At 44.2% G+C, this 27,850-nt stretch overlaps 1 protein-coding gene across 1 annotated transcript; it reads left to right on the top strand.

Moving 5' to 3' along the window:
- The first annotated feature begins 69 nt into the window (after positions 1 to 69).
- CLSTN1 (calsyntenin 1) lies at positions 70 to 27,850 on the top strand. The gene is given in 21 exon segments (XM_036396315.2): positions 70 to 288; positions 9,006 to 9,128; positions 12,883 to 12,912; positions 14,273 to 14,468; positions 16,224 to 16,432; positions 16,652 to 16,801; positions 16,899 to 17,084; positions 18,171 to 18,419; positions 19,287 to 19,408; positions 20,151 to 20,313; positions 21,397 to 21,447; positions 23,121 to 23,278; positions 23,903 to 24,051; positions 24,517 to 24,743; positions 25,027 to 25,197; positions 25,773 to 25,918; positions 26,362 to 26,433; positions 26,435 to 26,498; positions 26,760 to 26,944; positions 27,531 to 27,564; positions 27,567 to 27,850. Coding segments are annotated over 21 exon segments (2,910 nt in total). The 5' UTR covers positions 70 to 221; the 3' UTR covers positions 27,725 to 27,850.

Here is a 27,850-nt window from a genome sequence, read left to right as displayed (position 1 = left end):
CGGGCCCGGCCGCCATTTTAGGAGCCGCCGGCGGGGTGGGCGGGGGAGGGAGGGGAGGGACGGCGAGCGGAGCGGGGCCGCGCAGCGCTTCTCCTCCCTCCTCCTCTTCTTCCTCCTCCTCCGCGGGGCCGAGCCGAGCCCTCCACCCGCCGCACAGCGGAGCCCGGACCAGCGGGGGCGCCAGCCGGGGCTGCGCGCTGCCGTCCCCGCTCCGCGCTGCCATGCCGGCCCCCGCCGCCCGCCTGCTGCTCGCCGCGCTGCTCTGCGGAGCGGCCGCGGCCGCTCGAGGTAACACGGCTGGGGCGGGCGGGGGAGGCTGCTCGGCGCCTTGGCGACGGCGAGGGCGACGGTCCGGGTCCCCGGGCGAGCTGCGCCGCGGGCGGGCGAGGGGACGGTGTCCTTGGCGCCCTGCGCAGGGGAGGGAGCGCGGAGGCGGGCGGACATCGGGGGTAGGGGAAGGGGGGAGGATGGAGCTGGGGCCGGGATGACTCCGCCGCGGCCATTGCACCTGCAGAGGGGATGAGGGGATGGCGGCTCGTCCTCCCGGCTCACCTGCGCCCAGCGGCCCCGAGCCCTCCCAGCCGCGGAGGGCAGAGCCCGGCCCGGCCCGGCCCGGCCCGGCGGGGGATGCGCGGCGGCGGCGCTCGCTGTGTCCGCCCGCCAGTTACATAACGGGGCCCGGGGCGGCCGGGGGGCGGCACTTGTTGCCGGGAGGGTCCAGCGGCAGACCCGGCCGGAGCGGGGCCGGGCAGAGCCGGGGCGGCAGCGGGGATAAAACCCCTGGGCAGCCGGGCCTGGCCGGGCTGGCGGGGGAAAGCTCCGTGCGGGATGAGCCGGAGCAGCGCCTGGGCCAGAGCGTGCGGGCTGGCGATGTGAGCGCGGGCCTGGTGGCTATTGATTGATCCCGAGGAGCAGCAGCATCATACGCATTGCGGGGCTGCTCCCCGGCAGGCTTCAGTGAGAGGCTCGGAGACGCTTCCTCACCTGAAGGTTACCCCTGGCACCGGGAATGCTGCTTCTGCAAGGTTCAGATGATCGCATGATGAGATTTAGCAGCATTGAATAGCAGCGTACGTTAGAAATGCGGCTGTAAAATGGCTTATAAATACGTTGAAGGGAAGTTCTTGATCTAAAAACCAGCTCGTTATGGACCCATCTTGATGCAGTTTCCCTATGTAGGATGAAGAAGCTGATGCTGTAGTGTGTCTGGGAAGTCTTCTGCCAGCTGTTCTGACAGTGGCCATCATTTACCTGTGTGAGATCCCTCAAGTACAATCTGTTCACCAGCGTTCTTGAAATCGTTAAATGTAATATTTACCACACCAGTACACAAGCATAGTGTCTTTGAATTCCAGCGTTTGAAATCAGGAATAAGATTAAGATCAAAAAACCATTTTCCAAGAAAGCTGCTTGGAAACAAATGGCAAATTTAGGCAGCATTACCCAGGCCAGCACTGGTAGGCAGATTTTCTGCAGCTTGTTGGAGGCAGTACCTGTTTTCAGTCAGACCTACAGAGCTGCTGGACTGCAGGTCCTGATCTGTTTAACTTCATCACACATAACTGAGTTACAGAATGAGGGCTGCTTCGGCTTAGTATGTGCAGTTGCCTTAGTCCTTGCAGCGTTTTGGCTGCTGTAGGTAGGCCTGTTAATAATATTACGTGGAGATGCACTTAGTGATAAGTAAGCTCTGGAGGACACCTGGAAAGCTGCAAGGGCTGCTCGTTTTTATTTCCCTGTTGTTAGGAAAGGCATTTGTTTGGAAGCATTTATGGTAAGCTTTCCATTTTGTGCTGTATTGCCAGTTCCTTTTTGTATTTGTTTTTTTTTCCAAGTACAGTTGAACTTGCTAGTTCTGCCATTTCTGTCGTTGGAACAGGGGAGTGAAAAGTGGTTCATTTTTTGATGTTGGAAAGAAAGGGAAATAGCATTTGGGGGATGTGATCTTGCCCAAAAGGCAGGTGTGAGCTAGCTGACCTGCCATCTTCCCTGTAGTTATTTTAAGGGGTGCAGAGACTGATTTTGGGATTTAAAGGGACATTTTCCTGTCCAGCTGATGCAAAACTCTTAATCTAATCGAATTTGTTTTGTAATTGATCAAGCTGACCCAAATATTTCCAAGCTTGTTGCAGTGGAAGAGCAGTACCTAGCAGTGCATTCTGGCTGTGTTGGATGTCTCTGACCAGAGCAGGATGAGGAGTGGAGTGGAGCTGCTTCCATGGGCCTGACCAGGCAGAGTGATAGACCTCTGTAGTCGTGGGGCCCTTCCAACTCACTATCATTTAGAAAGGGTATTGATGGAAGTAATACTATCTTGAAGAAACTTTAAACTGATCTGTGATTATTTCAGGAAGTTATGTGGTACTGTGAATGTCTTAAATCCAAACCACAAACCACTTTGTTACTGCCACAGTCTTGCTGCAGATGTTTCTTTGACACAGGAGCAGCCTTTTTAATATTGGGCTGGAGATTAGGTAGGTTTCTTTCTCGAGGCAAGGAAATGTAACACTACCCTAAAGCATTATGTAGAGACAATTTGGCTATTTATGTGGCCTGGTCTTTTTTTTCTTCAAGTACTTATGAAAGTAAGAAACCACTAAGAAGAGAGAGAATTAACCAGTACTAGACCTCTCTACAATGGATAGTGCTTGGGAAAGCATTATATACAGCCATCTGTTCATGTAAACAATTTTAATCTCTTTTTCTGTATGTGTTATTTAAAATAATGCAGTGCTGTGGAAACTGCAGTGGAGGAGAGATGGTCTGGGCAAGCATGGTGTACATTGTGTTTGGAACACTCCTGTGCTGGTTGTCTTCTCCCATGTTACCAGGCTGCAGCTTGTGCTGTCTGTGCTGAGGTAGCTGGAAAATTTGTCAACAGAAACTTCTCTAGACTTAATAAATGTATCTTTGGTTTGAGGTCCTAATGTTTCTGCAGACACAAAATCACATTGCAGATAATTGCAAAGCTCTTTTTAAGGAGAAGGAAAGAAGCTGGGCTCATGGGCTTCGGTGTGTCATGGAAGTTAGAAGGGTTGGAGTTAAACCCAGGTCAGGCCACAGCTCTGCATAATGTGAACATGTCACAGCTTAGAATTCTGGTGTTCTGGGTAAAGCAGGGTTTCCTGCCTGAAGCCCAAGTATGTGATAGCTGAGTGGCTTGTGGCTCTGAAACTGTTATGCAGAGAGGAAAAAACATCTGTGGTCATTAGAGTTTTCTGAAGAAAAGCTCTTCTACCATTTTTCTGAGCCTTATCTGATTCTCTTTAGTTCCACTGGGGGAAGTCTCTCTGAAATGTGGTTTGTGGTGTTAAGGGCCACGTATCTTGTAGCATTATCATTGTTGTCAAAGACAGAAATGCTACCTCAACATAGGAGAGTTCAGGGAGGCGGAAGCCTTGGTCTTAAATAAATCTTGTTTTGCACTCTAATTTATTTGTTTTGTACTGATTGACTCCCATTGGCTTCTGTAGGGACTAAACCTCCTTAGGAGTCTTTAGAAGGGATTATTGGAAACCTCAGTGCCTTTGAAGAAGTGTCTGTCTGTCCTTTGTTTATAGTATTAGGTCTCATCTCACTTGTTTTGTATCTGATTGAAAACAAACTGCAGCTACTGCTCCCAGTGGGTTTCCCTGTTTTTAAATGGAGTCAACAAGTAGAGCCAGAAGTGCCAGCTATACTGGGGTGATGTTTGCTGTATTTCTAAATACTGTTTCCTTCCAAGGAGCAGAGTTTATAAATATGACAGCAGTTAAAAGGAAAGGGGTTTCCACTCTTGCACTATAATTAGCAACATTTAAGATAACATTTATTAAATTAGTGTTTGTAGTTAAAGGCTTATGTTTTTTAGTTCAGTCTTCTGTTTAGTGTAAAACATTTTAAATTTCACTTGAAATTAAGGCTTTGTTGTCTTAATCCTATTTAAACTGTTTTGTGGTGGAATCTTTGTTTTCTCTGACGGGCTTTTATCCAAATTCAAATTTGGTCAGTATATTGTCTGTCTGAGGTCTTTGGTGCTCTGAATGTTTCTTCTGTTGCAGTTGTGGATAGTAAAAATTGCAAATAGCTTCTAATCAGTCATTTGCATGTCTCTTAGTTTCATCAGCCTTATAGCAAAACTTCCATGTATCTTTGTACAAATAAAATCAGATAGAGGCGACTGGTTCAGTGGAGAACAGGAAACTTTCTGTAAATGGTGATAAAAAAGTGATTTTTCTCTAGGCAAAATCCAATTTAATAAAACCCTGTTGAATCCCTACAGCTATTGGTTTGAATGTGGTATTTGAAGAGGTAGTGTTAATTGTACAGGCTGATAGTGTGGGCAACTGATAGATTATAAATGTTATCTTGTGCTCCAGTGTATGGCTGGTTAGGAGTGCTCCTTAACTGTGGCAGAGTCCAAGACAGAGATCTGAAACTGGGATGAGTTTCACCCTCTGGGTTTTCCTTCAGCCAGGACCACAGAGGGCCATGGTGGATATCCATGCTCTCAATCCGTGTCCTGGGGCACCTCCTGGGTGTTCCAGGTGATCTCCTGGCTTCATCCCTCATGCTTTGCTGCTGCCTCAGTTCCCAGCACTGGGAATGAATGGTAGTTTGTCTTGGAGCCTCAAACTGTGGGGAAGTTCCACCCTATCAGGGGAGTCAGGATTCGAGCACATCTTGTGGTCAGTTTTATCCCATTGTTTGGACCTGGTTGTAGGACAATGACTTTTGATAAAATTCTAGGTTTGAGAAGACCCAGTTAAATAAACAAACACAATATATCTTTTCATTACCACTGGTTTATTTCAGATTGCTTCTACCCAAAGTTAATCCTGGGTCTTTTCTCTTGGAGACTGGAGGCAGGAGCTGTGAGTGGCAGGCTGGGCAGGACAGAACACACATTGTAATCAGGCCAGGCTACGCCTGCTCTTATTCAGCTTTGCTTTCAGGGTGGAGAAGGCATATTTTATTGTGTAGCTCTTCACTCCTTGGCTGGACTGTATTTTTCTGTGGTTAGGTACTACACAGATTTGTTCTTTTAATGATACAGCTTGAAATTTCATCAGAACGGTACTAAATTACAACTGTTCAAGGTAAGACATGTTGGAGTTTTTATTGTCTCACTGAAAGGCTTCCTTGTGATCTCTTGCATCCAGAGTAAGACAATTAAGAAAAGATACACAGTAATCGGTTTTTGTCAGACCTTCAGGACAAGTAAAGCACTCTTTACTAGTTCATCTGTATTAACAGGGACTATAGTTCTCTTTTTGTGAATTTTTCTATGCATTTTTCGTGAGGTCTCAAAGGTACATTTTCAGAATGAGGATTTTGTTGTTTCTGTCACTAGATTGAACAAAATAGCTTTCAAATTTTAGTACTTGTTACTGAGTTTCATATGTTTAACCAGTTAATTCTTAAGAATTTTTTTTGACGTGAATCATCTTGATTCAGTTCTAACAATTATGCAACATGGCTAGACAGCACTGTATATTAGAAGTAGTTATTGAGAAGAAAAAGGGTTCCAACTACAGTCCTTTCTGGGTGAGGTTGTTTAAATCTTTGGTCATGTAGGTGCCAGATCCCATTTGAGTCAAATAAACTTCCGACCACTTGTAAGAAGAAAACAGAAAGGACTTTGATAAGTACGTTTAATTTTAGTATTTGCTTTAAAATTACAGAGCTGAATTAATCTGATTGTCTTAATAGCTTGTGATTGAAGTTTCCATAGTAGCCTAAACCCAGCTGCCCTGCCTACCTGTTCATTTACATTCATGAATTCTTTTAGGCAGCAGGAAAAGGTTGCTGCTGGTTATCTCCTGGATTGTGTTCAGCACCACGAGCCATGGCTCTTGGGAGGAAGCATCCCTGCTTTGAGGAGCATTCCCTTTGCTGCAGCAGGTCAGGCTGGTCTGTTCTGCTTCAGGAGGCAAGGAGCAGATGGTATTTCCAGAGCTGGTGTTGGAGGCACACGGGCAGCTCCTCCCCTGCAGCAGCAGCAGTTACCTGTGGAGAGCAGGGCTGGGAGGAGGCCGTGCTCTGCTGAGGGCCCTGTTCTGTCAGGCTGGGCAGCAGGGAGGGCTCTGCTCAGGGTGACACCCGGGAAATGCCTCTGCTGAGCTGCCCTTGGCATTTCTTTGTGCCCACCAAAAGCCAGGCAAAGTCTGCCAGTCTGTGCCAGCACGGCTCCCCCCACTTGACTGGATGAAATGCTCCTTGGGATTTACGGCAGATTCCAGCTGAGGCACTTACAAATAGTGTGAATATTGTATTTCAAGGAAACTGGTGTAGTTTATCCCAGTTAAATGGCAGGAGATTAACAGCTCGGGGCACTTCGTTAGTGTCAGGCTTGGGAGAGGCTGCTGTTCTGGTTTGAAATTACCAGTCTGTCTTTGAACAGCTTCTGTAGATTGCGAGAGTTCCGTGACAATTAAACTACCCCTTCACAGTCCAGCATTTAATGCTATTTAAGCAGCTGAGATCAGGGTAATACTTGGTTCAGTTTGATTAAGGGAAGCAGTGATGTAAGCTGTGCTTCATATTTCAAATGCTAGCTTGAGAATTCCTTCCAGTGTGTGGTTATGCTGGAGTCAGTAGATCACAAATATGGATAACAGGCCTTTCCTGGGTATTCAGCAGTAAGTTTGGTGTTTTAAAATCCAGTGATGTTTAGCCTTCATACACACAAAGGAATTTAAGCTTTATGTTTTAAAATCTGGCGATGCTTTAGCCTTCCAAAACACAAAGGGGTTTAAGCTTTATGATTTTATTGTCTGCAGCACAATAAAAAGACATGACTTTGCTTTCAACTGGGCCTGTTGTTTGAAGGTTCACTAGACTCTGCAGATGCTCAGCATACTCAAAATTCTGTTCATATGTGGTTACAGCACTTCAAGGTTTTATAGAACTCCCTACCCAGCAGTAGTGGGATTTAGGAGGTTGCTAAATTAGGAGAAGATTTCTCAGAACATTAAAAAAAACCTAAGTATTTTTGTAATCCACATTCAGAAGCATTAGAATGGAGATGGAGGCTTTTTTTCTGGCAGAGATCTGTTCTGGTATTTTATACCATATCCTTGCAAGAATGAAGATGAAGAGATGAAAGGACTCAGATTTTCAGTTGGGGTGTAACAGTCCTGGATGTACCGACATAAAAATACCCAGTTGTGACCTCCTTGTGCTCCTGAAGCCAAAGCTGTGTGGGTGAGATGGTTTCCTTGAGACCAAGTTTGAATTGTGGCTGAATGTTCCATGGGAGCCTCAGGCCTGGACAGTTGCTGGCACCTTCCCTGGCAGGGAGGGGTCTGTGTTAGTGCCTCTGAGAGGGGCAGGTGTGTTCTGGGAGGCTGCTCTGGGTAAATAGAGCAGTGTGCTTGCCATGCCCTGCCTCTGTGCTGTGCTGCGTGCTGAAGTGTGCCTGTGGGAGCCTACTGAGGCAATCTAGAGAGTGTTGCCATATTAAGTAAAGCCACATGGAGTAATTAAACACAGTTTGCATTAGAACAGTTCCTTGTGAGATCTTTCTTGCTGCGTTGTTATGGATGAAGATGATGTGTCCTGTCTGCTCTTGCTACTAACTGGTAAAAGATTGCAGATGGAAGCATACTGGGAGTTTTATGGTTTCCTGTATGAGTTCTCTGGGTTTAATCATTTATTGAAGTGTCCTTTTGTCACTGTTTTTTAATTCCCCTAGGTAAGCATATGGCACAAGACATGAATCCATTTTGGTTGGTTGAAGAGACAGGATTCAAGAGTCTGGGTTAGCTTCCCCTCTCTGCCTGCCTTGTGACAATCTGCTTGTATAATTCTTTAGAGGTGAAATAGCAGGACTCAGCTGTGTGCTGGTGTTCAAGCTGTAGTCTATATTTTGCTGTAATTGCACAGGCATCCATTTCAGAAGTTTTAAGTTCTTGATCTCCTGCAGCCCAGAACCTGGGTGATGTTGCCTATGGAATGTTCTGTGGTGGGTTTGTTGTAACCTCTAGCAAAGCATTTCTTATAGGCATCATTTGCTGAAGATTACTTGGTTTTGTCTGGTAAGGAGCAGTTTCCAGGCCCTTTAAGATGTTTTTCAGTAGCTCTAAGCAGCTGGGTACATGAAATTTTCCAGAATTGCATGTGGGACAATTGTGCTATTAAGGAAACGTAACCATCCAGGAGCAACTCAGGCAGTCACACTCCACCACCTGAGCTGGGGATCATAAAATAAAGCTAAATGTTTAATAATTAAGGGACTCTCCTGCTGGATTGTCACACAGTAGATGACTGCCTAGTAGATAACATGATTTGATCTTGCATCTTTAGTGATGTAGTAGAAAAAGCTCTTTTTGAGGCTGCCAGGGAAAGAGGCTGCATTTCTTTGCAGCAGAGGAAGACCAGTCCTCTTGAGACAGGCTCAGGTGATCAGTTTGAGGCTCTTCTGTGCAGAGGTGAAGGATTCTCTCTTGTGAGATTTCTTAGTGCTTTCCCAGTATCTTGAAACAACTACTAAAGAAATGAAATTTCACCTCTTTTCCACCTATTTCCTTAACGATGGTGTAGCCCCCTATACAGGAGGAAAAGCTGACCTGAGAACAAGTCTTCATGTTCTGAAGAATATTGCAGCAGCTGTATCCCAGGTTTTCCATGGTGGGGGGAAGCACAGTGTAAACCAGCCCTGGTGTTTTGTGCTCCCTAGTGTGCTGCTGACTGAGATGTTGCTGGTGTCACACTTGGCACTGATGGCAGCAGCTCCCCATCACTGTCTGCAGGTTTTTGAATTGCACTTCAGGGGCATCTGAAATCCCAGCATAGTTAGAAACTAATTTAAATTCTCTGAGTTACTTTTGGAAAGCCTACAGGGACACTCAAATTTTCTGAACCTACTTAGCCAGGATTTCATCTCGAATTTTTTAGTTTATTAAAACCTTGATTCAGAATTGCAAAAGAGGAAAATACAGAAATTAGTATTATAAAACATTTTTCAAAGATATCATCAATATCAGTTTCAAATGTTTTGACTCTGTCCTTTGTTTTCCCTTCAGTTAACAAGCACAAGCCATGGATTGAAACAACCTATCATGGCATAGTTACAGAAAATGACAACACGGTGCTCTTGGACCCCCCTCTGATAGCCCTGGACAAAGATGCACCTCTGCGTTTTGCAGGTAAAGAATTCCCCTGCCTTTCTCTTTGAAGGTGTGGAAATGCTTTCCTGAATGCTCTGTGTTGGTGTGTTTTCCCTAACAGCAGCATAACATTTCAGAGCTTTTAGATCCTAGGAAATCCATGTGTGTGCATGGAGCAGTATTTTATTTCAGGTTTGCAGCTGTATCCAAGTATCCAAACCAGAAAGTGCTTTGCTTCTTTCGATTTCATGTGTACATGGTAATTTTTCTGGTGGTTTATTTTTGTTTTCATAGTGTCTATCCTTTTCCTCAATCCTCCAGATTCCACATTTCACGGCATTCAGCGTGGGAGTTCTGAAACAATGATTTTCTTACCATTCTGAAGAGGGTTTTGGTTTTTGGTTTCCTTAGCAATTTTTATTTGTGTCTTAATAAAGTGAAAGTACTAATTAGTAGAATTAGGATTGCATGTCTATGATAAGTTTGCTTAACAGTCTAGGGTATTTTGAAAACTGAACAACTTCCTCTGGCTGAAGAAAAGGCTTTTTTTCCTCCAGTAAAGAATATAGAGAGTGATACACAAGATATTTGCCAAGTGTGGGTTGATTCTTCACTTTGAACATAGGACTGACAATTTTCTTATCAACTTCTGCAGTAGATTTTTTTCTGAAAACTTTTGTTTAGGCATACTGTATTCATTAATTGGATGCAGTATTAAGGAAAGTCCTTTTTTGAATTTGACAGCGTTAGAAAGATGTGTCTGAAGAATACCATTGGGCATCTGCAGGTATTTAAATTACTTGTAGTGGATAACACAAGCTTAAATTGGATATTTGGAGGAGCTTATTTGGTTAAGCAAAATCTGAGAGTTAAGAATCCTAGAGAAGTACCTAAAGGATGTGACATGAGCCATTTTTGGGAGCATTGCTTAGCCTGGCTTCACGGAGGAAGAGATAGAGTGATTAAATTAAGAGCCATTTGAAAGGTTCAGCAGCTGACTTCATTGAATGCTGCAGTTTTATGGCAGTTTGGTCACAATTTTCTTGAGGTACTGCTTAAAGGAACAGTTTTGTTCATTATCATAAGGCTGTAATTATCTCCAATGAAGTTAAGATAATGGTAAATTTGTTATTCAGAAGTTGAGAGATAATGCTAAACCCCTGAAATTCAAACTTCCTCATGCATTGGGTACATATGGCAGAGGCTCTTCTACTGTCTTAACTGGAAAATAAACCTGCTGTCTGTGGACAAAAACTTCCATTGCCAAACGAAGAACATTGTGGTGGGATCCACAAAATCTGTTAATTAAGAAGAGGAATGGGAAGCCTGACTTGTGTTCTCAGGGGTGAGGAGAACGTGAATCACCTCTTGCAGTTCTTAAATGCTTTAAATGTAGGTGCTGGTAGTTCAGCAGCATTGAACAGATTCTGAAAATGGCAGTTTTATACCTCTTGGATAGGAATGTTTTCAAGAAAGTACTGTCAGAGTATCTTCAAATGTTTTGTTGTGTTTGCAGAGGAAAATCCAATGTCAAAGCATTTCTTAAATGAGACTTTTCCCATTGGGTTGATCTAAATTGTTTAAACCTGCTTTCATTAAATGAACATTTTTGTCAATGGGAAATCATAGAAACAGAATATATTTGTATAAACAATATATTTTGCCTTTCAAAAATGGACATTTCTTAAACAGCAGGAACAGAGCAATGGATTTAAAGAAATTAAGTTTAGAGTGAGGCACATGAACATTGTAAAGAAATTCCTGGTGTGAGAACTGGGCTTGAATTGTAGAAATGTTGAAGGGCTCTGTGTTTGTGTTTGTGGGCCATGAAATGCAGCAGTCCTGCAGCCCTGTCCTTGAGGAGCCCGGGTGGGTGAGTGCTGCTGTTCCAGCTGTGCTCACAGCTGTCCTGGCACTGACCCTGCTGGTGCCCAGCACATCTGGGGTTCAGTGGGAGCAGCCCACGGGGCCTGCTGAGCTTTCACAGCAAACCAAGCCCTGCTCAGGGTTAACTGCCTGCTTCAGCCCTTGCTGCTGTGCTCCTGCTTATAAATCAAATTTATTCATGCTTCAAAAGGCTGGATATTTTAATTAATTGTGCCCTCTAGCTGAGCTGTGAAACTTCTGAACTGTCTGCAGGTTTAAAATACTTTAAGTAGAGCTTTTTTGCTTTATTTCAATTTTGAGCGTGTCGAAACATCTCAAAACGAGTTCATTTAGGTGCTTTGTAGTACATGAACTGTGGGGCAAGTAAAAGTAACATTTATTGCTTTGCTCACTCTGTGCTGTGGGTAGGACCCTAAAATTCAGGGGGAAATAAGTGGGATTATGTAGATTTTTATTTCTTGGGTTATTTGTATGGTTTTAAATGTGAAATATTTATCCACTTTTGGAAACAGGGTGAATGTAGTCATGCCAGCTTGCCTTGTCAAGCTGCCTGGCACACAGGGACAGGATGGAATCAGTCTTCTGCACCATCACTGTTCCAGATCTGCTTGGGAAGACAGTGACCATTCTTGTTCCTCAGTGACTCTTTTCTACATTACAAATTTAATCATGTTGGAATTAGATCCTAAGTGGTTTTGCTGAAAAAAATAAAATAAAAATAAAATAAAGGCCAGTTACATTTTTTATTGTATGTTTATTTTGTGCCTAAAACCAGTCTGATGGCTGAAGCTCAAGCAGGGATTTCCCCTTTGCTGTGCATAAAGGAACTGAATTTCTGTTACATTTGAAACAGCCACTGCTGTCTCTGGGTGCCTTCTCACAGCCAGATGTGCAGGGTCTCCTGGCCAGATGTTTGAAGTGTTTCCCTTGGCTTTTTGATGTGCCTCTAACAGGGCTGCAGTCCCTCTTCCCCACCCTGGGGAAAACCACTTCTCAGCCACAGTCCTTTATTTCCCCCTTGCTGTTCTGGGATGCAAGTAGTATTTGGTGGGGGTTAGGAATTTTTAATTTAAAGCATGACTGTGTGGAGAGCTTTGAAAAGGATCTTGCAGAATCTCTACGGATTCTTTTTAAAAAATCCCCCAAATCCATCAAGCCCGTGGGGTCCCTGGAGGCAGCTTCCCATGTTGGGGTGGGACAGTGCTGATGCCACCAGCCCCAGTTTGCTTGGGAAGGGAGCTCTGCTGCTGTGGGCAAGGCTGGGAGGGGGATTTAGAAAAGAAGTGTCCTGTAGAGGAGGAGACACCATAAGCAAACAGATTTGCTCTTGTCCCATCCCTGGCTAACTTGTGTAGTTGGTAGCAAACCTAAGAGGAAATTTTGCTGCAATAGTGTTTGATCCATTTTTGTGTCAAGTTTGATGCTATGCTGCTAGGAAAGCATATAGCTCCCTCTCCACATTCCTTAAATGAAACCTTGTGTTCATCAGGATTGCATTTTAATGTGTATATATTTTAGTCACTAATTATGGCAATACTTTATACAGAATAATGTAAATACATTCAGATGAATTCTACTTTATGGGCAGTTATTCATCAACATGCAGTTTTGAAAATATCTCATTTAGCAGTTGGTATTATTAAAAAAAGAAAAGGAGAAAACAAAGCCTTGATCATTTGAAATATTTCAAAATTCTCCAAATGAAAACCTGGAGTTAAAAGATTAAATCATATTTACCATAACTAAAACTCTAAAATTGTAACAGTTACAGCAAATCACCACTGGAATTTTAAAATACAGTTTTTCCAAAGCTTTTCTGTGTAATGTGTGCATCTTTGCCTTTTCCTTATTTGCTCCCATTCAACCTTTCCTGTTACTGACATGGGTTTGTCTTTTTTCCCTTTAGAGAGTTTTGAGGTGACAGTCACCAAAGAAGGTGATAAAGGGTTCTTTCTATCCCTTTTATGAATATTAACCTACTAACTTTGGTTATGAAATGGGGAATCAGCACTGAAACAGAAGATCCTGTCATGCTCTTTTGTCCCATTTATTCTCCCAGTTTTTTTCTATTTTAAAATATATTGATAAAAAGTGTTATGTAACCAAACCCTTGGTTAGAAATATCTGTAAATCAGACATCCATTTGAACCATTTGGGGTTATTGTACATTGTGTGGACATTGAAGAAGTTGTTTGGGGAAAATTAGCATTTTCTGATATTTTCACTTGTAGATCACTTCTTTGGGACAGCTGCAGTTTTCCACATGCTTTGTGAAGTGATGTTGAAGTGCTGAAGCATTCCAGCACCTTCCTGCAGTACACACCCTTTCAGGACTGACTTCAGTGGTTTAAAATATGAAGCACCCCCATTTTTTTGAATACCTCTAGACATGTTTTTATTAGGAGTGTGTTGTTGGTACTAAGAAACCACTGCAACTATAACAGCAAAACAGTGGGGTTTGTTGGTGTAAGAAAATCCCCAGCAAAATGTAACCAGTTGCAGAGGTAAAAACACAGTGTAGGTGGTCAAACAGTTTATTGAGTGGCTTTTGTTGTGTGCTGGGCTCACCCAGCTGTGATGTGTTTAAAAATTATGTGCTGGGGACTTCTCTTCCAAGTTTGTAGGGTGAAGAGTTTGACCAGAAGGAAAGCCTTCTGAAACATTTGCTGAGAGCTTCTTTGACTACCATTTGGCCTGTGTTAGTAGATAGCTGTTGAAATGGATGCCTGAGAAGTTGGTATTTCTACCTTGCTCATTCAGTAGTTTATTTTGATTCCCTGATTTTAGCCAGGTACATTGCACAGGAAGACTTTGTCCTTTGATCTGTTGACAGAATTTTTCTGTAATTATGGTGCTGAACCTGTACTCGAAGCCTTTTCACCCCTTGACTTGTAACTGTGCATTTTAACCTCTTGCTCTGGTCAAAGTAAGCCACTGCCCAGCTATTGCCAGTAGCTTGGCATAGAAGGTGTTACCAGTGGCCTTGGCTGTATGCTCACATAAGATCGACTCTTGCCCTAGAGCTGTCTCAAGTACTCCTGTGAAATGCCTGTCTACATTTCTCTTTTTCTCTTTTGTACTCCTGCATGAATGGATGCAAAGTAAACAAGTTGCTTGGAAGGCAGACCTTTGCTTCTTTTTACTAAAGTTCCCAGAATTCACCCATTTTAAAGCACAGTGCTCTTGCTTTGTCCACAGACCCTCACAAACCCCTGGCTGCAAAATATTTGGTCATTTATTTTAAAAATGTATCATCATGTTGACCAGTTCTAACCTATCTTTACTTTAACTCTTAGGTGAGATTTGTGGATTTAAAATCCACGGGCAGAATGTTCCCTTTGAAGCAGTGGTGGTGGATAAATCCACTGGTGAGGGAATCATACGCTCTAAGGAAAAGCTGGACTGTGAGCTGCAGAAGGACTACACCTTCACCATCCAGGCCTACGACTGTGGCAAGGGACCAGATGGAGCAAATGCAAAAAAATCCCACAAGTAAGTCAGTCTGGGGTGGGCTGAGGGGGAGTTTGGCTCCGAGGGCTCTCCTGCTTGTGGTGATTTATGGTCTGTGTATTGAGAGTGAACCAAGTGTTCATCCTGGAAGGCTTCTCCTGGAGCCACAGAAAGGGTCAGCTTGGAAGGGACCACACTGGCTCATCTGGTCCAACCTCCCTGCTCAAGCAGGGCAATAATTGTGATAAAAAGGGCAGCAAAATGGACATGAACTGCTTGAACATCCCTTCTTTTGTATCTTAGGTGATACTGCTTAATCCCTTGATATCTCCGGGTTTACATTAGAAAACCAGGTGGGGATAGAAGCAGGGAAACTGCTGATACACTTACTGATAAACTGATAAACTGCTGATACACTTACTGATAACTGATAAACTGCTGATACACTTACTGATAAACTTACTGATACACTTACAGTCTGTCTTGAGTTGGTAGAGCTTGCAGTGGGGTACCAGGCCTGGACATTATTTTGGGATTCAGTTTCTAAATCCAAAAAACTGGTTCAAGAAGTCAGTCTATTAAGCTTAACAAAATGGCAAAGCATTCATGTTTCCATCATTTCCAGACAGCCCCACCAGAGAACCCAAGATCAATAGCATGGGGCTCATCTCTGCCTACATTAAAGGATGGGAACAAAGCAGTCTTTAGCTTATCTTTATCTAAGGAAAAACCACAATATAAAAGAGTCTCTAGAAAACCCACTTGAGAATAACTGTTTGACACTCTGGTGTAGACATCTGCAGAGCATGTGGGAGATGAGCAGTTGTGTGAAGCAGAGAGAGAGAGGCATAAATAAGATGAGGAATAGAGTAGCAGAGGTCATCTTCATGACAAACAAGCCTTGCTATTCTATAACTATACAAGGGTTTGAGTTTTATTTGCAAATGACCGGTGATAGTAAACAAAACCTAGAACTCCACTGAATTATATAGCAATACATTGGAGAAGCAGCCACTGCCTTCTTAGTTAGGGTAGTTGAGATTGCTGGGTTTGTTAGTCAGTGGTTGCTTGTTTCTGAGAGCTGGAATGCTGAAGGATGGCTTCATGTGAAAAAGAAGCTGATTTGGCAGAACCTGTAATACCCAAAAAGCATTTCTGTGAACAGGAGAAAAGTAACAGTCATTCAGAACCGGGTGCAAATATTCCTATTAATCACAACCCAAACCTTCACATTCATGGAAGTAAGCGGAACTGGAAGAAAAAAAGGCAAATGTAAAATGCAGATTTTTCCTTGTTTAAAGTACCCAGGAAACAGACCTTCAACACAGGTTTTCCTTTCTTATTCCTTGGTTTGACCTAGCTGTGTAATTCTTGCAACAGGGGCAGGGTGTGCAGGCCCTGTGTGTGTCACTGCAGGGCCACAGTTCACATCCAGGTGAACCAGAGGGAGCTGCTGCATGCAGTGCTGGCAGGAGCAGGGTGTGCAGGCCCTGTGTGTGTCATTGCAGGGCCACAGTTCACATCCAGGTGAACCAGAGGGAGCTGCTGTGTGCAGTGCTGGAGGAGCAGGGTGTGCAGGCCCTGTGTGTGTCACTGCAGGGCCACAGTTCACATCCAGGTGAACCAGAGGGAGCTGCTGCATGCAGTGCTGGAGGAGCAGGGTGTGCAGGCCCTGGAGCCCTGTGTGTGTCATTGCAGGGCCACAGTTCCCATCCAGGTGAACCAGGGGGAGCTGCTGCATGCAGTGCTGGAGGAGCAGGGTGTGCAGGCCCTGGAGCCCTGTGTGTGTCATTGCAGGGCCACAGTTCACATCCAGGTGAACGATGTGAACGAGTACGCCCCGGTGTTCAAGGAGAAGTCCTACAAGGCCACGGTCATCGAGGGCAAGAGGTACGACAACGTGCTCAAGGTGGAGGCCGTGGATGCAGATTGCTCCCCCCAGTTCAGCCAGATCTGCAGCTACGAGATCGTGACCCCGGACGTGCCCTTTGCCATCGACAAGGACGGTGAGACACGGAGCTGGGCCGGGCTGGCACTGGGCACCCACACAGGAGGGGCACCTGGGCCTGGAGCCTGGCCCTGAAAAGTCAAACGGTGCAGGGTAATGCACTTGCAGATGAGTTTATTCAAGTCTGTATGAAGTACATAGGTGGTACCTGGATGCGTTGTATGCAGACCCTGAAGAATTGTCTTGATGTCTGATAATTGCCTTTTTTCTGTGTCAGGTTATATAAAAAACACAGAAAAGTTGAGCTATGGTAAAGAACACCAGTATAAACTGACAGTAACAGCCTATGACTGTGGGAAGAAGAGAGCTGCTGAAGATGTGTTGGTTAAAATTAGCGTTAAGCCTACGTGCAAGCCTGGCTGGCAAGGTTAGTTTGCTGTCTTTCCTCTCTGCTTTTAGCATTTGCTGGTGCCTTCAGTTAAACACGAGAGATCTTTAATATTGTTTCTTTGAATAATATTCAGGTTGGAGCAAAAGAATAGAATACGAGCCTGGCACTGGTTCTTTGGCTCTGTTCCCTGGGATGCATTTGGAGACATGTGATGAGCCAATAACCTCAGTGGAAGCAACGGTGGAACTAGAAACCAACCATATTGGTAAAGGCTGTGATAGAGACACCTACTCTGAGAAATCCATCCACAGGCTTTGTGGTAAGAAGGCTTTTGTTCAAATAAAAGTGGTCTCTCTTGCTTACTAGTTTTACTTTGAATTTTATGTTTGACCAGAAATCAATGAGTAGATCTGGTCTTCATTTGCACATAGTTTCCTTCAACTCATTTCCTCACTGGCAGCAAAAGGCATGAAATTGCCTGAAGGTGACTTCTACAATAATTCTCAAATGTGGTAAAGAATCTCTTTCTTCTGCCTCTCTGCTGTCTTACATAGACTAATAATGTCCCTTGCATGAGATTCATATTGAAGAGCTGGAAGAATTTGTGTGGAAGGGTATAGCTGTTAAAGCCTCTACTTTGCTCAGCATGATGGATATAATGGCTGCAATCTGAGAAATACATGATGAAAAACTAGAGAAAACCAAGAAAAAACCATTTAACTTGGATCAGTTAAATTTGTACCGTGCTTGCCCTAGCAATAAATGCCCTTGGCATCCACTTATGCTGCATTTAAAGGTCTTAAAAAAGTCAGCAGAGTCCTTTGTAGCCATGTGGAAGAATTGAGATTATGGGATAAATTATCACTCCTGATTTATGCCTTCGGCTGCAGTTGAAAGTAATTGAAAGTCTGAGTAGCATGTAACCCCAGAGACCCAGGCAGTTCCCGAGCTGTTCCCTGATTGAGGTCAGTGTGACGTTACAGGTCCTGCTGCTGACTGTGCTGTGGGCTGGGAGGGGGTGTTGGGCACTCTCTTCAGCTGCATCACTTGGGGTCTCACAGCTAAGTACAGTGTCCAGAGAAAGGCATCGTGCTCCTGGGGCTCAGGGCCAAGTGGCATTAATGAAAGGGTTCCTGAGATGGAGGCAGAATAAGATTCTATAGCTGTGGAGGTTGAATTTGCTTATTATGAGATTTGTTGTCCACCCAGAAGTGAAATTTGTGGAAATTACCATGGTATTAGATGCCTGTAATTAGTGCCACACTATTTAAAAGGAGAATTGGGTGATGGCAGTGCATAATCCTGACAGTTGGTGCTGGGAAGTTAGTGCTGAGATAAACAGTTGAATTGGAAACCGGTGGTGGTCTTTGAAATTTCTGTTCTGATTTGAGCATTTGTGTTGTAGGTGCTGCTTCTGGCACAGCTGAGCTGCTGCCCCCTCCCAGCAGTGCTGCTAACTGGACTGTGGGGCTGCCCACGGATAATGGCCACGACAGCGACCAGGTCTTCGAGTTCAATGGCACACAGGCTGTGAGGATTCCAGATGGTGTTGTCACAGTCAATCTGAAAGAGCCCTTCATGATTTCAGTGTGGATGAGGCACGGGCCCGGAACCAAGGAGAAAGAGACAATTCTGTGCAATTCAGACAAGACAGGTTTGTCAATACTTCAATTATGAACAGTCTTTGGGGTTGGTCAGGTTTTTATGTGCTCTGGCAGCGCATGTGACAGTGTTTTCTCTACCTTAAGGTTTTCTTGGAATTTATATGAAGTTGACTTTAAAAATCACTGTTGTGCTTATGTTTAGGCTCAGCCTTAGATTATGTAGCTTCAGATTGGGCAGACTTGTTTTTCTAATTCTATTTCAGTTTACATCATGCACTTCTTTTACTGTGGTAGATGACTTATTCTGGCACTGCAGCCTGGAGTTTGCATCTCCAAAGATAGCCTTGTTCTTGATGCTGCCTAAAAACATTAAGACACACATATCAGGTCTAGTGACAGCATTTACTGCTATATCTTTATTTTCCTTAGGAGGATATAACTTCTCTTTCTCCAGAAATTTAAGTGTTTTTTTTTTTATTTTACTCTGGGCATAATTTCACTCTCTGCTTATGACACAGAAACAATAGTTTGGAAAATGCCATTAATAGGAAGGAAATGTGATAACCCTGTTTCCATAATTGCCATTTGTATCAAAGAAAGCTCTTCTGTTTGCAAGTAGTGCTCTTTTTCTCCTGCTGACAGGTTTATCTCTGGCTCTTCAGTGCTGTGCCTTGCTTTAGGTGGGTTTGGATAGAGAGACTTCTCTGTCTGTTCTGCAGCCTCATGGGCTCTTCAAGAGTGTTTGCCCTCACTGCTGCTGCAGATGTTTCACATTCCTCTTACCCTGCCTGATTTACTTCTGCATTGATTGCTGCCTACCAGTGGCTTTGGTATTGAAGTGTGAGATTGCAGAGCCAGGGGCATTTGTGGGTGAGGTTGAGAGCAGGAACTAACGCTGTTACCTGGACTGCCTGCAGATATGAACCGGCACCACTACGCCCTGTACGTGCACAACTGCCGCCTGGTGTTCCTGTTCCGCCAGGATCCCTCCCAGGGAAAGTCCTACCAACCTGCTGAGTTCCACTGGAAGCTCAATCAGGTGAGCCTGGCAGCTCGTGGGTACCGTGCCAGAGTGGGAGCCAGCAGCCACTACCAGCCCTGGCAGTGTCCTTAGTAATAAATGCTTCCTGCCTCTCCAAACTCCTGTCCTCCAGAACAAGCAGTGCTTGTTTCACTTGTGATTGAGTGGCAGGCTCAGCTTCAGCTTTTCATCTTGAATATAAAGTAGAAAGTGCAGTGTCAGTCTTACAGCTGTGACAGCAGTTGTCTTCACTCGATGCACTCTAAGGTGGGGTGCATGAGAAAGCAGGAGGTATTTCTTCCAGGTTGATTATAGCATTCAAGCACTTCTGAGCATGTGACGTTTTCTCAGCCCCCTGGATCTGTGATAAATAGTCCTGTCTTTTTAACAGTTCCTCTCAGCAAATACCTGTCCTTTGTCAAGCAAGGTTGTCTTATAACAGTATTTCAGGATGTGCATGCATGTAGAAATGTATTTTTAGATTGGAATAGGCTGTTATTTAATATAAAAATTAAAGGAAAGGAAGTATATGCAGCTTCCTGTATTGGCAACAGAATAAAGAAACTTCTTATTAATGTTTGGCAGTCAGTTTGCTTTTCAGATGTGTGCCATGTGTGTGGAAGATCAACTGTGTCTGTACAGGCTTGTGTTGTAGGTCGTTGGTACATCTGCATGTATGTTTATGTAAAACATGGCACCAGATCAGTTACTGAACTGCAATGGGAAAAAAATGACAGAATTTTTAAAACTCGCTGTTCAGGTGTGTGACAAAGAGTGGCACCACTACGTGATCAACGTCGAATTTCCCGCGGTGTCTCTGTACGTGGATGGGGTTTCCTATGATCCTTTCCCAGTCACTGAGGATTACCCACTCCACCCTTCCAAGATAGAAACACAGCTGGTGGTTGGAGCATGCTGGCAAGGTAAATACTGACAATTGTTAATACTTCTAATTAACTTTTTCTGATGAAATCTCTGTGGTTATCTAGACGTACACAGCAGGTCTTAGTGCATGAGATGTAACGTGGTTTGTCTCTTGCAGATGGGTTTTGCTCCAAGCTGGTATCACATATTTCCTCTGAGTAATTTTTTCCATGAGTGTTTGTTTGTTTTCTCGTTGGCCACAGGTGTGTGAAATACAAGGCTGCTCACCAGCCTGCATTCCATCAACGTGATTTTTGTGGTGGCCGTGGGCAATACTGTTAGTTTGTTTTTATAGTAGTTGTAACAATGCCTCATATACTTCAGATTACCAAGCAGAACACTTCATTTCAAGTAGGTTGAAAAGCATCTTGTAGGAAAAGTCTTCTCATCAATGGAAGCCTGTCCAGCAGACAGCTCTGCAGAGCAACACAGCAGTGCTGTCTCTTGGGTATTTTACCATTTCTGCTTATAAAAATAGACATCTGCTTTATTGTCTGCTCTATTTAGGCTGCACTAACTTGTGTATGCAGCTCGTCTCCAAGGAGCAAAAGATTTTATCCTTCTAAAGAAGTTCTTGGAACGTTTCTTTTAAAAAATTAAAAGCCGATTTTCATTTTTTGGTGCTTCCATTTGATAAATTGACTGCTCAATACATGTGATTCTATTATTGATTAAGAAATCTGTGTTGATAATGGCTTCTTTTGATTCCCTTTCAATACCTTTTGGTGATTTACTCTATTAGTCTGGATCTTACATTAATTTCCCCTCATATGGAGCCAGTTGTTAGAGTTGTGTTGTCTTACTAAAGACAAAGGTTTGGGTGAGGTTTCCTCTCCTGGTTCTGCAGCCCTTGCTCTTTGGGCTGTGGTGCCATGGCTGTTCTTGTACCAGCACAGTAATGTGTCTTCCCCTGCACTGCAGTCTTTGTTTCCAAGAACTCATAATCCTTGAGGAGCTGGGTCCAATATAAACAAGCTTTGGGGGATGTGCTGCTTTGTATTTTCTGGGATTTGAGAGTTTGCCAAATTGTAACTACTTGGTCCTTTCCCTATTGTCCTATTCTTTGTCTTGCTTTTCTACAGAATATACAGGAAGTGAAAATGACAATGAAACTGTGCCCGAGACCTCTGCAGGTTGCTGGAGTTTTTTCCCTACTGTTTTATTTCATTTTTAAGCCAAGACATTGCTTCATCTCGCACACAGCATGAAATGCAGGCATTGCATTCGGGCCATTGACCTTCACATAATCCTCTCCTAGGCTTGTGTCTTCATTGTGCTTCTATTTGCAGAGCATCATCAGCTGACTTCTGCTTAGTTTTGGGGTTTTTTTGTTTGTTTTGGGTATTTTTTTGGTTGCATCCAAATGTACTTCCATGTACAAATCTGCAACGGTTGTGATTGCAGTGAAGTGGTGAAAAAAGTTGCTGTTGTAAATATCAGTTATAATCTCTTCCATCCAGTTTTGTTGAAGCATAAACACACATCATCCTATATAAATGTATGTATTTATGCATGTAGGTATGTGTCTTTATTATAGAATTTATTCAGTACATTGGGCAGGACCTCTGGAACTCAGGTACCTTTGCTCCTCTTCAGAACAAGACTGATCTCGTATTTAGATCAGGCTGCTCACAAACACAGACCTGTAATTTACAGGGGATACTCACTTGGTCAGATACTTATATAAAATTGTAATTGTGAATGGGCAGAAAAGCTTTGGCTAGCAGGTATTTCAGATTTGCTACAGGGTTATTTCCTCATAACAAATTTTAGTGATAGTTCAGTCGGTTTTGTGTCTTGAGTTGGGATACCTAAAATTAGTGTATATTTTTAAAAGTGAATTCAAGATATGTACCCTTCCTGTAAAGTTGAAGAATTGCTGGAATAGTCTGAATGTAACTGGCAAGAGGTTTCTGGCTGTACATCACATTTTAATTTGGCAAGAAGGGAGCAGCATCCAGGGACTCCAGAAGCTGAAGCTATATGAAAATGGTATAATTTGTAACAGGACATTTCACTGAATATTTGAGTTGTACCAAGGATCTTTTATCGCTTAAAACTTCTAAAACAAGCTGAGACATCTTTCTAAAATCAGGTTGCTTAGTAAGTAATGGGCTTGAAAATGCACATTTCCAGGTGGTGTTTTGTGGCCCCAGGATTTAGCAAGATGGACTAGCTGATCATGGTGACATCCTCTTCAGAAACACTGAGGAATAAAGGGCTTGTTAGGTTGCCCTTATCAGACTTAACTCAGCTGAGTTACCTGGGTTTAAACTGCTCACTTGAATCTGCAGAGAGAAGATGGCACCTTTAGAGGGGGCAGGTAACTCTTGGACACCTCTCAGAATGAGCTGAATGACTTTAGAAAGCTCCTTTCTACCCTTGGGGTGTAGGGAGAGCCCGCAGTGCTGGTTTGGGTGCGGATCCCTCCCAGCTGCAGGGATGCTGTCCTGTGTCCCGAGGAGGAGGAGGTGTTACCTCAGCAGGAAGGCTCAGGTTTCATGGCTCATCCCATTGTGTTTGATTTCTGAGCACCACCTCGCTGTATGGGGCTTCTTTTGAGATGTTTGTCGTGGAGCACTCAGTTCAAGGTGGCCACATCTGTCTGAGGGCCACGTGCATGGTGAACTGTTCAATTCTTTCTTTGTGCCTGACCATAATCACGAGGTTAACACCCAGAATGGATGAAAACTAACCTGCATGTGTATAATGCTGTGTGTATCAGCTGGCATACTTGTTGTTTTACAAAAGAAAAAGCAAAAAGAATCATGACAAGTAAAGATTTTTCCTCCCTCGTGTTTTGAAGGTGGTGAACTGCGCATGGCTCAGTTTTTCCGAGGCAACCTGGCAGGGTTGATGATCCGTTCTGGTAAACTGGAGAACAAGAAGGTGATTGATTGCCTCTACACCTGCAAGGAGGGGCTGGATTTGCAGATGGCTGATGGTGTTGGCAAAGGTGTGAAGGTAAATTTGCATATAAACAAAGGGGAGCATGTATATTCCTTCTCTGATCAGAGTTACAAGTTTTACTGGCAGAGTTAACAGGGTGCCCCAGATATAACAAGCTCATTTCTTGTAGCATTCTGCATTAATATTACATAAAAGTAGGAAATTTTTCTTTTATAAACCTGGTCTTAGAAATGTAAGTTACTCTGCTGTCTTTTAAGTCTTGAAGAGAAACTCCATATTTGTAAGCCTCTGTTTTACCAGCTGTGCAGATTGTCTAATAAGAGATCTTTAACAAGCAGCTTCATAAAATAAGATTACGTGGCTTTTTCAGTAGCAAGGTTGTGTGAACAGAGCTAAATTTCTCTTATATGTTAACTGTCTCTCTTCTGTATTACTAAACCAGAACTAGGATATGTGCTTAGATTTTTTCTTAAAGAATGAGGCACAAATACATTGCACTGGGGTAAGGCAGTGAGTAGGGAGCTGAGGCTGTGTGCCATAGGGCTGGGAAATAATCACCCCGTTGCTTTGAGTATGGATGCAGTTCTCCTGCATTTGGCAGTGCTGAGCTCCAGTTTGAATTGCCAGATCACGTCACTCAGCTGGGTGCTCTCCTACGCTTTTCCTCCTTGTTTTCAGATCCACGTGAACCCGAGCCAGTCAACGCTGACCATAGAAGGGGAGGACATTGACAGAGTTGACAAGGCCATGCAGCACATTTCCTACCTGAACTCCCGCCAGTTCCCAACTCCTGGCATCCGGAGGCTGAAGATCACCAGCACTGTCAGGTGTGTCCTGGTGCTGAGCTGGAGCATCCCTGTGTGGGATGGGCCTCTCTTGGGAGAAACAAAGGAGTCCTGGGCTATGTGACCATCCCACATTGCAGTACAGCAAATGTTACCCACACCAGTGCTCTGCTCTCTGCCTGAGGATGGAGTAGGGAGTGTGTAAGGTGGGGAGGAAAGCCCTGCCAGAGTGCTGGGAGTGTCTCCAGTCTCACAGCTTCATTAAAGGGGTTACCTGTGGCTCTAAGTCAAAGCGAAGAAATGAGGCCAAGTGGTAACTGTAAGTAAAAATGAGTTCTGAGATTGCTCCCTTGGTGCCTATTCCATACTTTCCAGGGCAGTGATGAATTTATCTAAGACTCCTGGGTCTGAGACAGCTTTTCAAAAATTTATAAAGCAATTACTGCGTGTAATTGTGCTTCCCTCTGAAACAATCACCTTGACTGCAAAACTGCTTCTGTCTCTCAGGTGTTTCAATGAAGAGGCCTGTGTCTCCATTCCCTCTGTGGAGGGCTATGTCATGGTCCTGCAGCCAGAGGAGCCCAAAATCAGCCTGAGTGGCATCAACCACTTTGCCCGCTCCGCCTCCGAGTTCGAGAGCTCCGAGGGCGTGTCCCTGTTCCCGGAGCTCCGCATCATCAGCACCATCACCCGGGAGGTGGAGCCCGAGGGGGACGGTGATGAGGATCCCACAGGTAACTGTGTCCCACCCTCACCTCCTGCAGAGGGCTGTGGGCTTTTAATACAGAATCCAGTAAGGGGAAAAAAGGTGTAGATCCTCTGGTCTGGGCTAACAAAAACTTAACTGGAAATGGTAGTAAGTCCAGGCCATTATCCTCGTGTAAATATCCCTTGTTTATATGTTGTATTTTATTTTTTAAATCATTATTTTGTGAATACTTGTTCTCCTCAGGCCTAGATTTTAATAATTGTTCTGGTGTTTCTGCTTAAATCTTTGGCTTTTTCTCTGATTTTTAGTTCAAGAGTCTTTGGTATCTGAAGAGATCATGCACAACCTGGATATGTGTGAGGTGACAGTGCTGGGAGAGGAACTAAATCAGGAACAAGAGAGCCTGGAGATTGACATGACACGATTGCAGCAGAAAGGCATTGAGATGAGCAGTTCCAACCTGGGCATGATAATCACAGGTGGGGGTTCCTGCTGCTGCTCTTGGGAGGGAATGAAAGGACTGACAAAGGGAGCAGTTCTAGAGAGGTGGTTTGTAACCCTTACTCCAAATACTTCATTTTTTTTTAGAATTTCAAGCTTGGACTACCTTTAGAACTCCAAGCACAGCAATTCTGTGGAAAGCTGTGATTCTAAAAAATACAGCATTCTAGAACTATCCTTCTGTTCTTTACTCTGTTCCAAATAGCCCATCACCTCTGGGCTGTGGAACTGCCGTTAGATTTTGCCCCAGAAAAGGCTTGTTCCTTCCATGGGTACTCCAGTGCCTAGGAGCATGCATCATTCTTTTCTGTTATGTTAAAGTATTCCATAGAAAAGCTCCCAGAATCCCTTCAAAGACTCCCTGGGTTTAGGATTTTACCACAAAACCAACCCAGGGATTTCAGCGGAGCCACACGTGTGTGTCACTGCTGTTACCCACTCTGTGTCCTTGAAAATCTGTTGGCCAAGAAACCTCAGGTGAAGCAATGGAGTGATGCCTGTCTGGGCTCTGAAGTGGTGCCTTTGCAGAGCTGTAGCTGTGTCTGTCCCCCAGGGGTGGACACCATGGCGAACTACGAGGAGGTTCTGCACCTGATCCGCTACAGGAACTGGCACACGGCGTCCCTGTTCGACAGGAAGTTCAAACTGCTCTGCTCGGAGCTCAACGGCCGCTACGTCAGCAACGAGTTCCAGGTGGAGGTGGGTCACTGCCCCGGGCCTGGCGCCTGCAGCAGGCAGCTGCTTCCCTCAGCTGAGAGATCATCGACCAGTTACTGATTCAGGTTTTGTCCTGTAAATCAGTATTAGGAAATGTGAGCGTTTCAGGCAGTATTTTATAAATAAATGTGGTTTTAGTCCTGGATTTCAGCTTGAAATAAAATTGTTGTTTGTAGAAGAGATAGTGTGGCTAACGGAGATGTGAAGGTGGAAAGGTTGCTTTGAGAACACAGATTATTCATTTCGCAAATGGAGTGAGAGTGGTGCTACCAGAGAGCTGATAGAATGCTTACATCAAGTAGATGGAAGTACAGCAGAAAATGGCATTAAAGGCACTAAAATTTTAATTTTTTTCTCTTTACTTTTATCTTTTCAGAATGATACTATTGGGTTTCTGGAGTTTAACACTTTCTGTTTGTCTCCAGGTGAATGTTATCCATACAGCCAGCCCAGTGGAACATGCCAATCACATTGCTGCACAGCCACAGTTCATTCACCCCTGTGCATCATTCCTTTGTTGATCTCTCTGGTCACAACTTGGCAAACCCTCATCCCTTTTCAGGTCAGGATTATCAGCCATTGAAGTTGAGCTGGTTTTTTGGTCTTTCAAATTGATGTAATTATATTTAAGGAAACGAAGCCTAGTTCTTACTTTCCTACTGACCTTTTAAGTGCTTGTAGACAAACTGCCTTTGTGTAATGTATATGAAAAATAATAATACACGTGAAATACTTGTGTAAAGCCATTTGCCCTGGAGGTGACAGGCAGGGGAGGAGCTGTCAGCTCAGTGTAGAGTTAGCAGTGTTGTGTTTCTGGCTGCAGTTGTCCCCAGCACGGCCACGGTGGTGATCGTGGTCTGTGTCAGCTTCCTGGTGTTCATGATCATCCTGGGCGTGTTCCGGATCCGCGCCGCGCACCAGAGAACCCTGCGGGAGCAGGACACGGGCAAGGAGAACGAGATGGACTGGGACGACTCCGCTCTCACCATCACTGTCAACCCCATGGAGGTAACCCTGGGCAGCTGCTGGGGTTACTGCCCATGGGCAGGGGGGGAGCCCAGGGCAGAGACGTTACCTGGGGATTTAGAGCAAATGTGCCAAATGCCAAGGGCACTTGGTTGGGATCTTGCAGGGGATGGAGTTTCATGCTGGAGATGGGATTTTACAGGCCAATGTCCAGCACTAGTGTTCATCATGTGCACAGTGCTTTAAACACAGCCTGCTTTTGTCTAAACTGGTAGGAATTTATTGATGTTTCCTTCTCCTGTGGCTGACATCTGAATTTTTAGAAAATTGGAAACAAGAAAGATGTGTGACCTTCATGCTCTGTGTCCTATTGTAAGATCCTTTTCCAGTAGAATTCGCAGTACTGGATCACCCTTGAGAGCCAATTTGTGTAGAGTGCCAGGGTTGTCACAGAACTCTTTTACAATGTGCTGCTTCCTTTGTCTTTTCTGGTTTCTGCCTAATTCCTACTGAACTGCTAAATCCAGCAAGGAATCTGCAATAGCTCTTCCTGAATTTAATGCCTTGAATAAAGAACAAAAATAGTTTTAGCCAGTATGGTAATGACAGCTAATTTTTGTCTGAACAGACGTATGAGGATCAACACAGCAGTGAGGAGGAGGAGGAGAGGAGGAAGAAGAAAGTGAAGATGGAGAAGAGGATGATATCACTAGTGCAGAGTCTGAAAGCAGTGAGGAGGAAGAGGGAGAGCAGGAGGAGGACCAACAGAATGTTAACAGACAGCAGCAGCTGGAATGGGATGACTCTACCCTCAGTTATTGATTCTAGCTGCTCCCTTTGTCTTTATGTTCCCGCTCTAGAAGACTCCACTGTAACACACTCCATTGGTACCAAGGATTCATGGTGTTTGAAACAAAAAAATTCATTCTGGCCAGTAGATTGAGCCCC

The sequence above is a fragment of the Molothrus ater genome, chromosome 23 (genome assembly GCF_012460135.2).
Source record: "Molothrus ater isolate BHLD 08-10-18 breed brown headed cowbird chromosome 23, BPBGC_Mater_1.1, whole genome shotgun sequence".
In the NCBI taxonomy this organism is placed as follows: Eukaryota; Metazoa; Chordata; class Aves; order Passeriformes; family Icteridae; genus Molothrus; species Molothrus ater.
The sequence above is the reverse complement of the archived record's forward strand: the minus strand, read 5'-3'. Positions and strand labels throughout refer to the sequence as shown.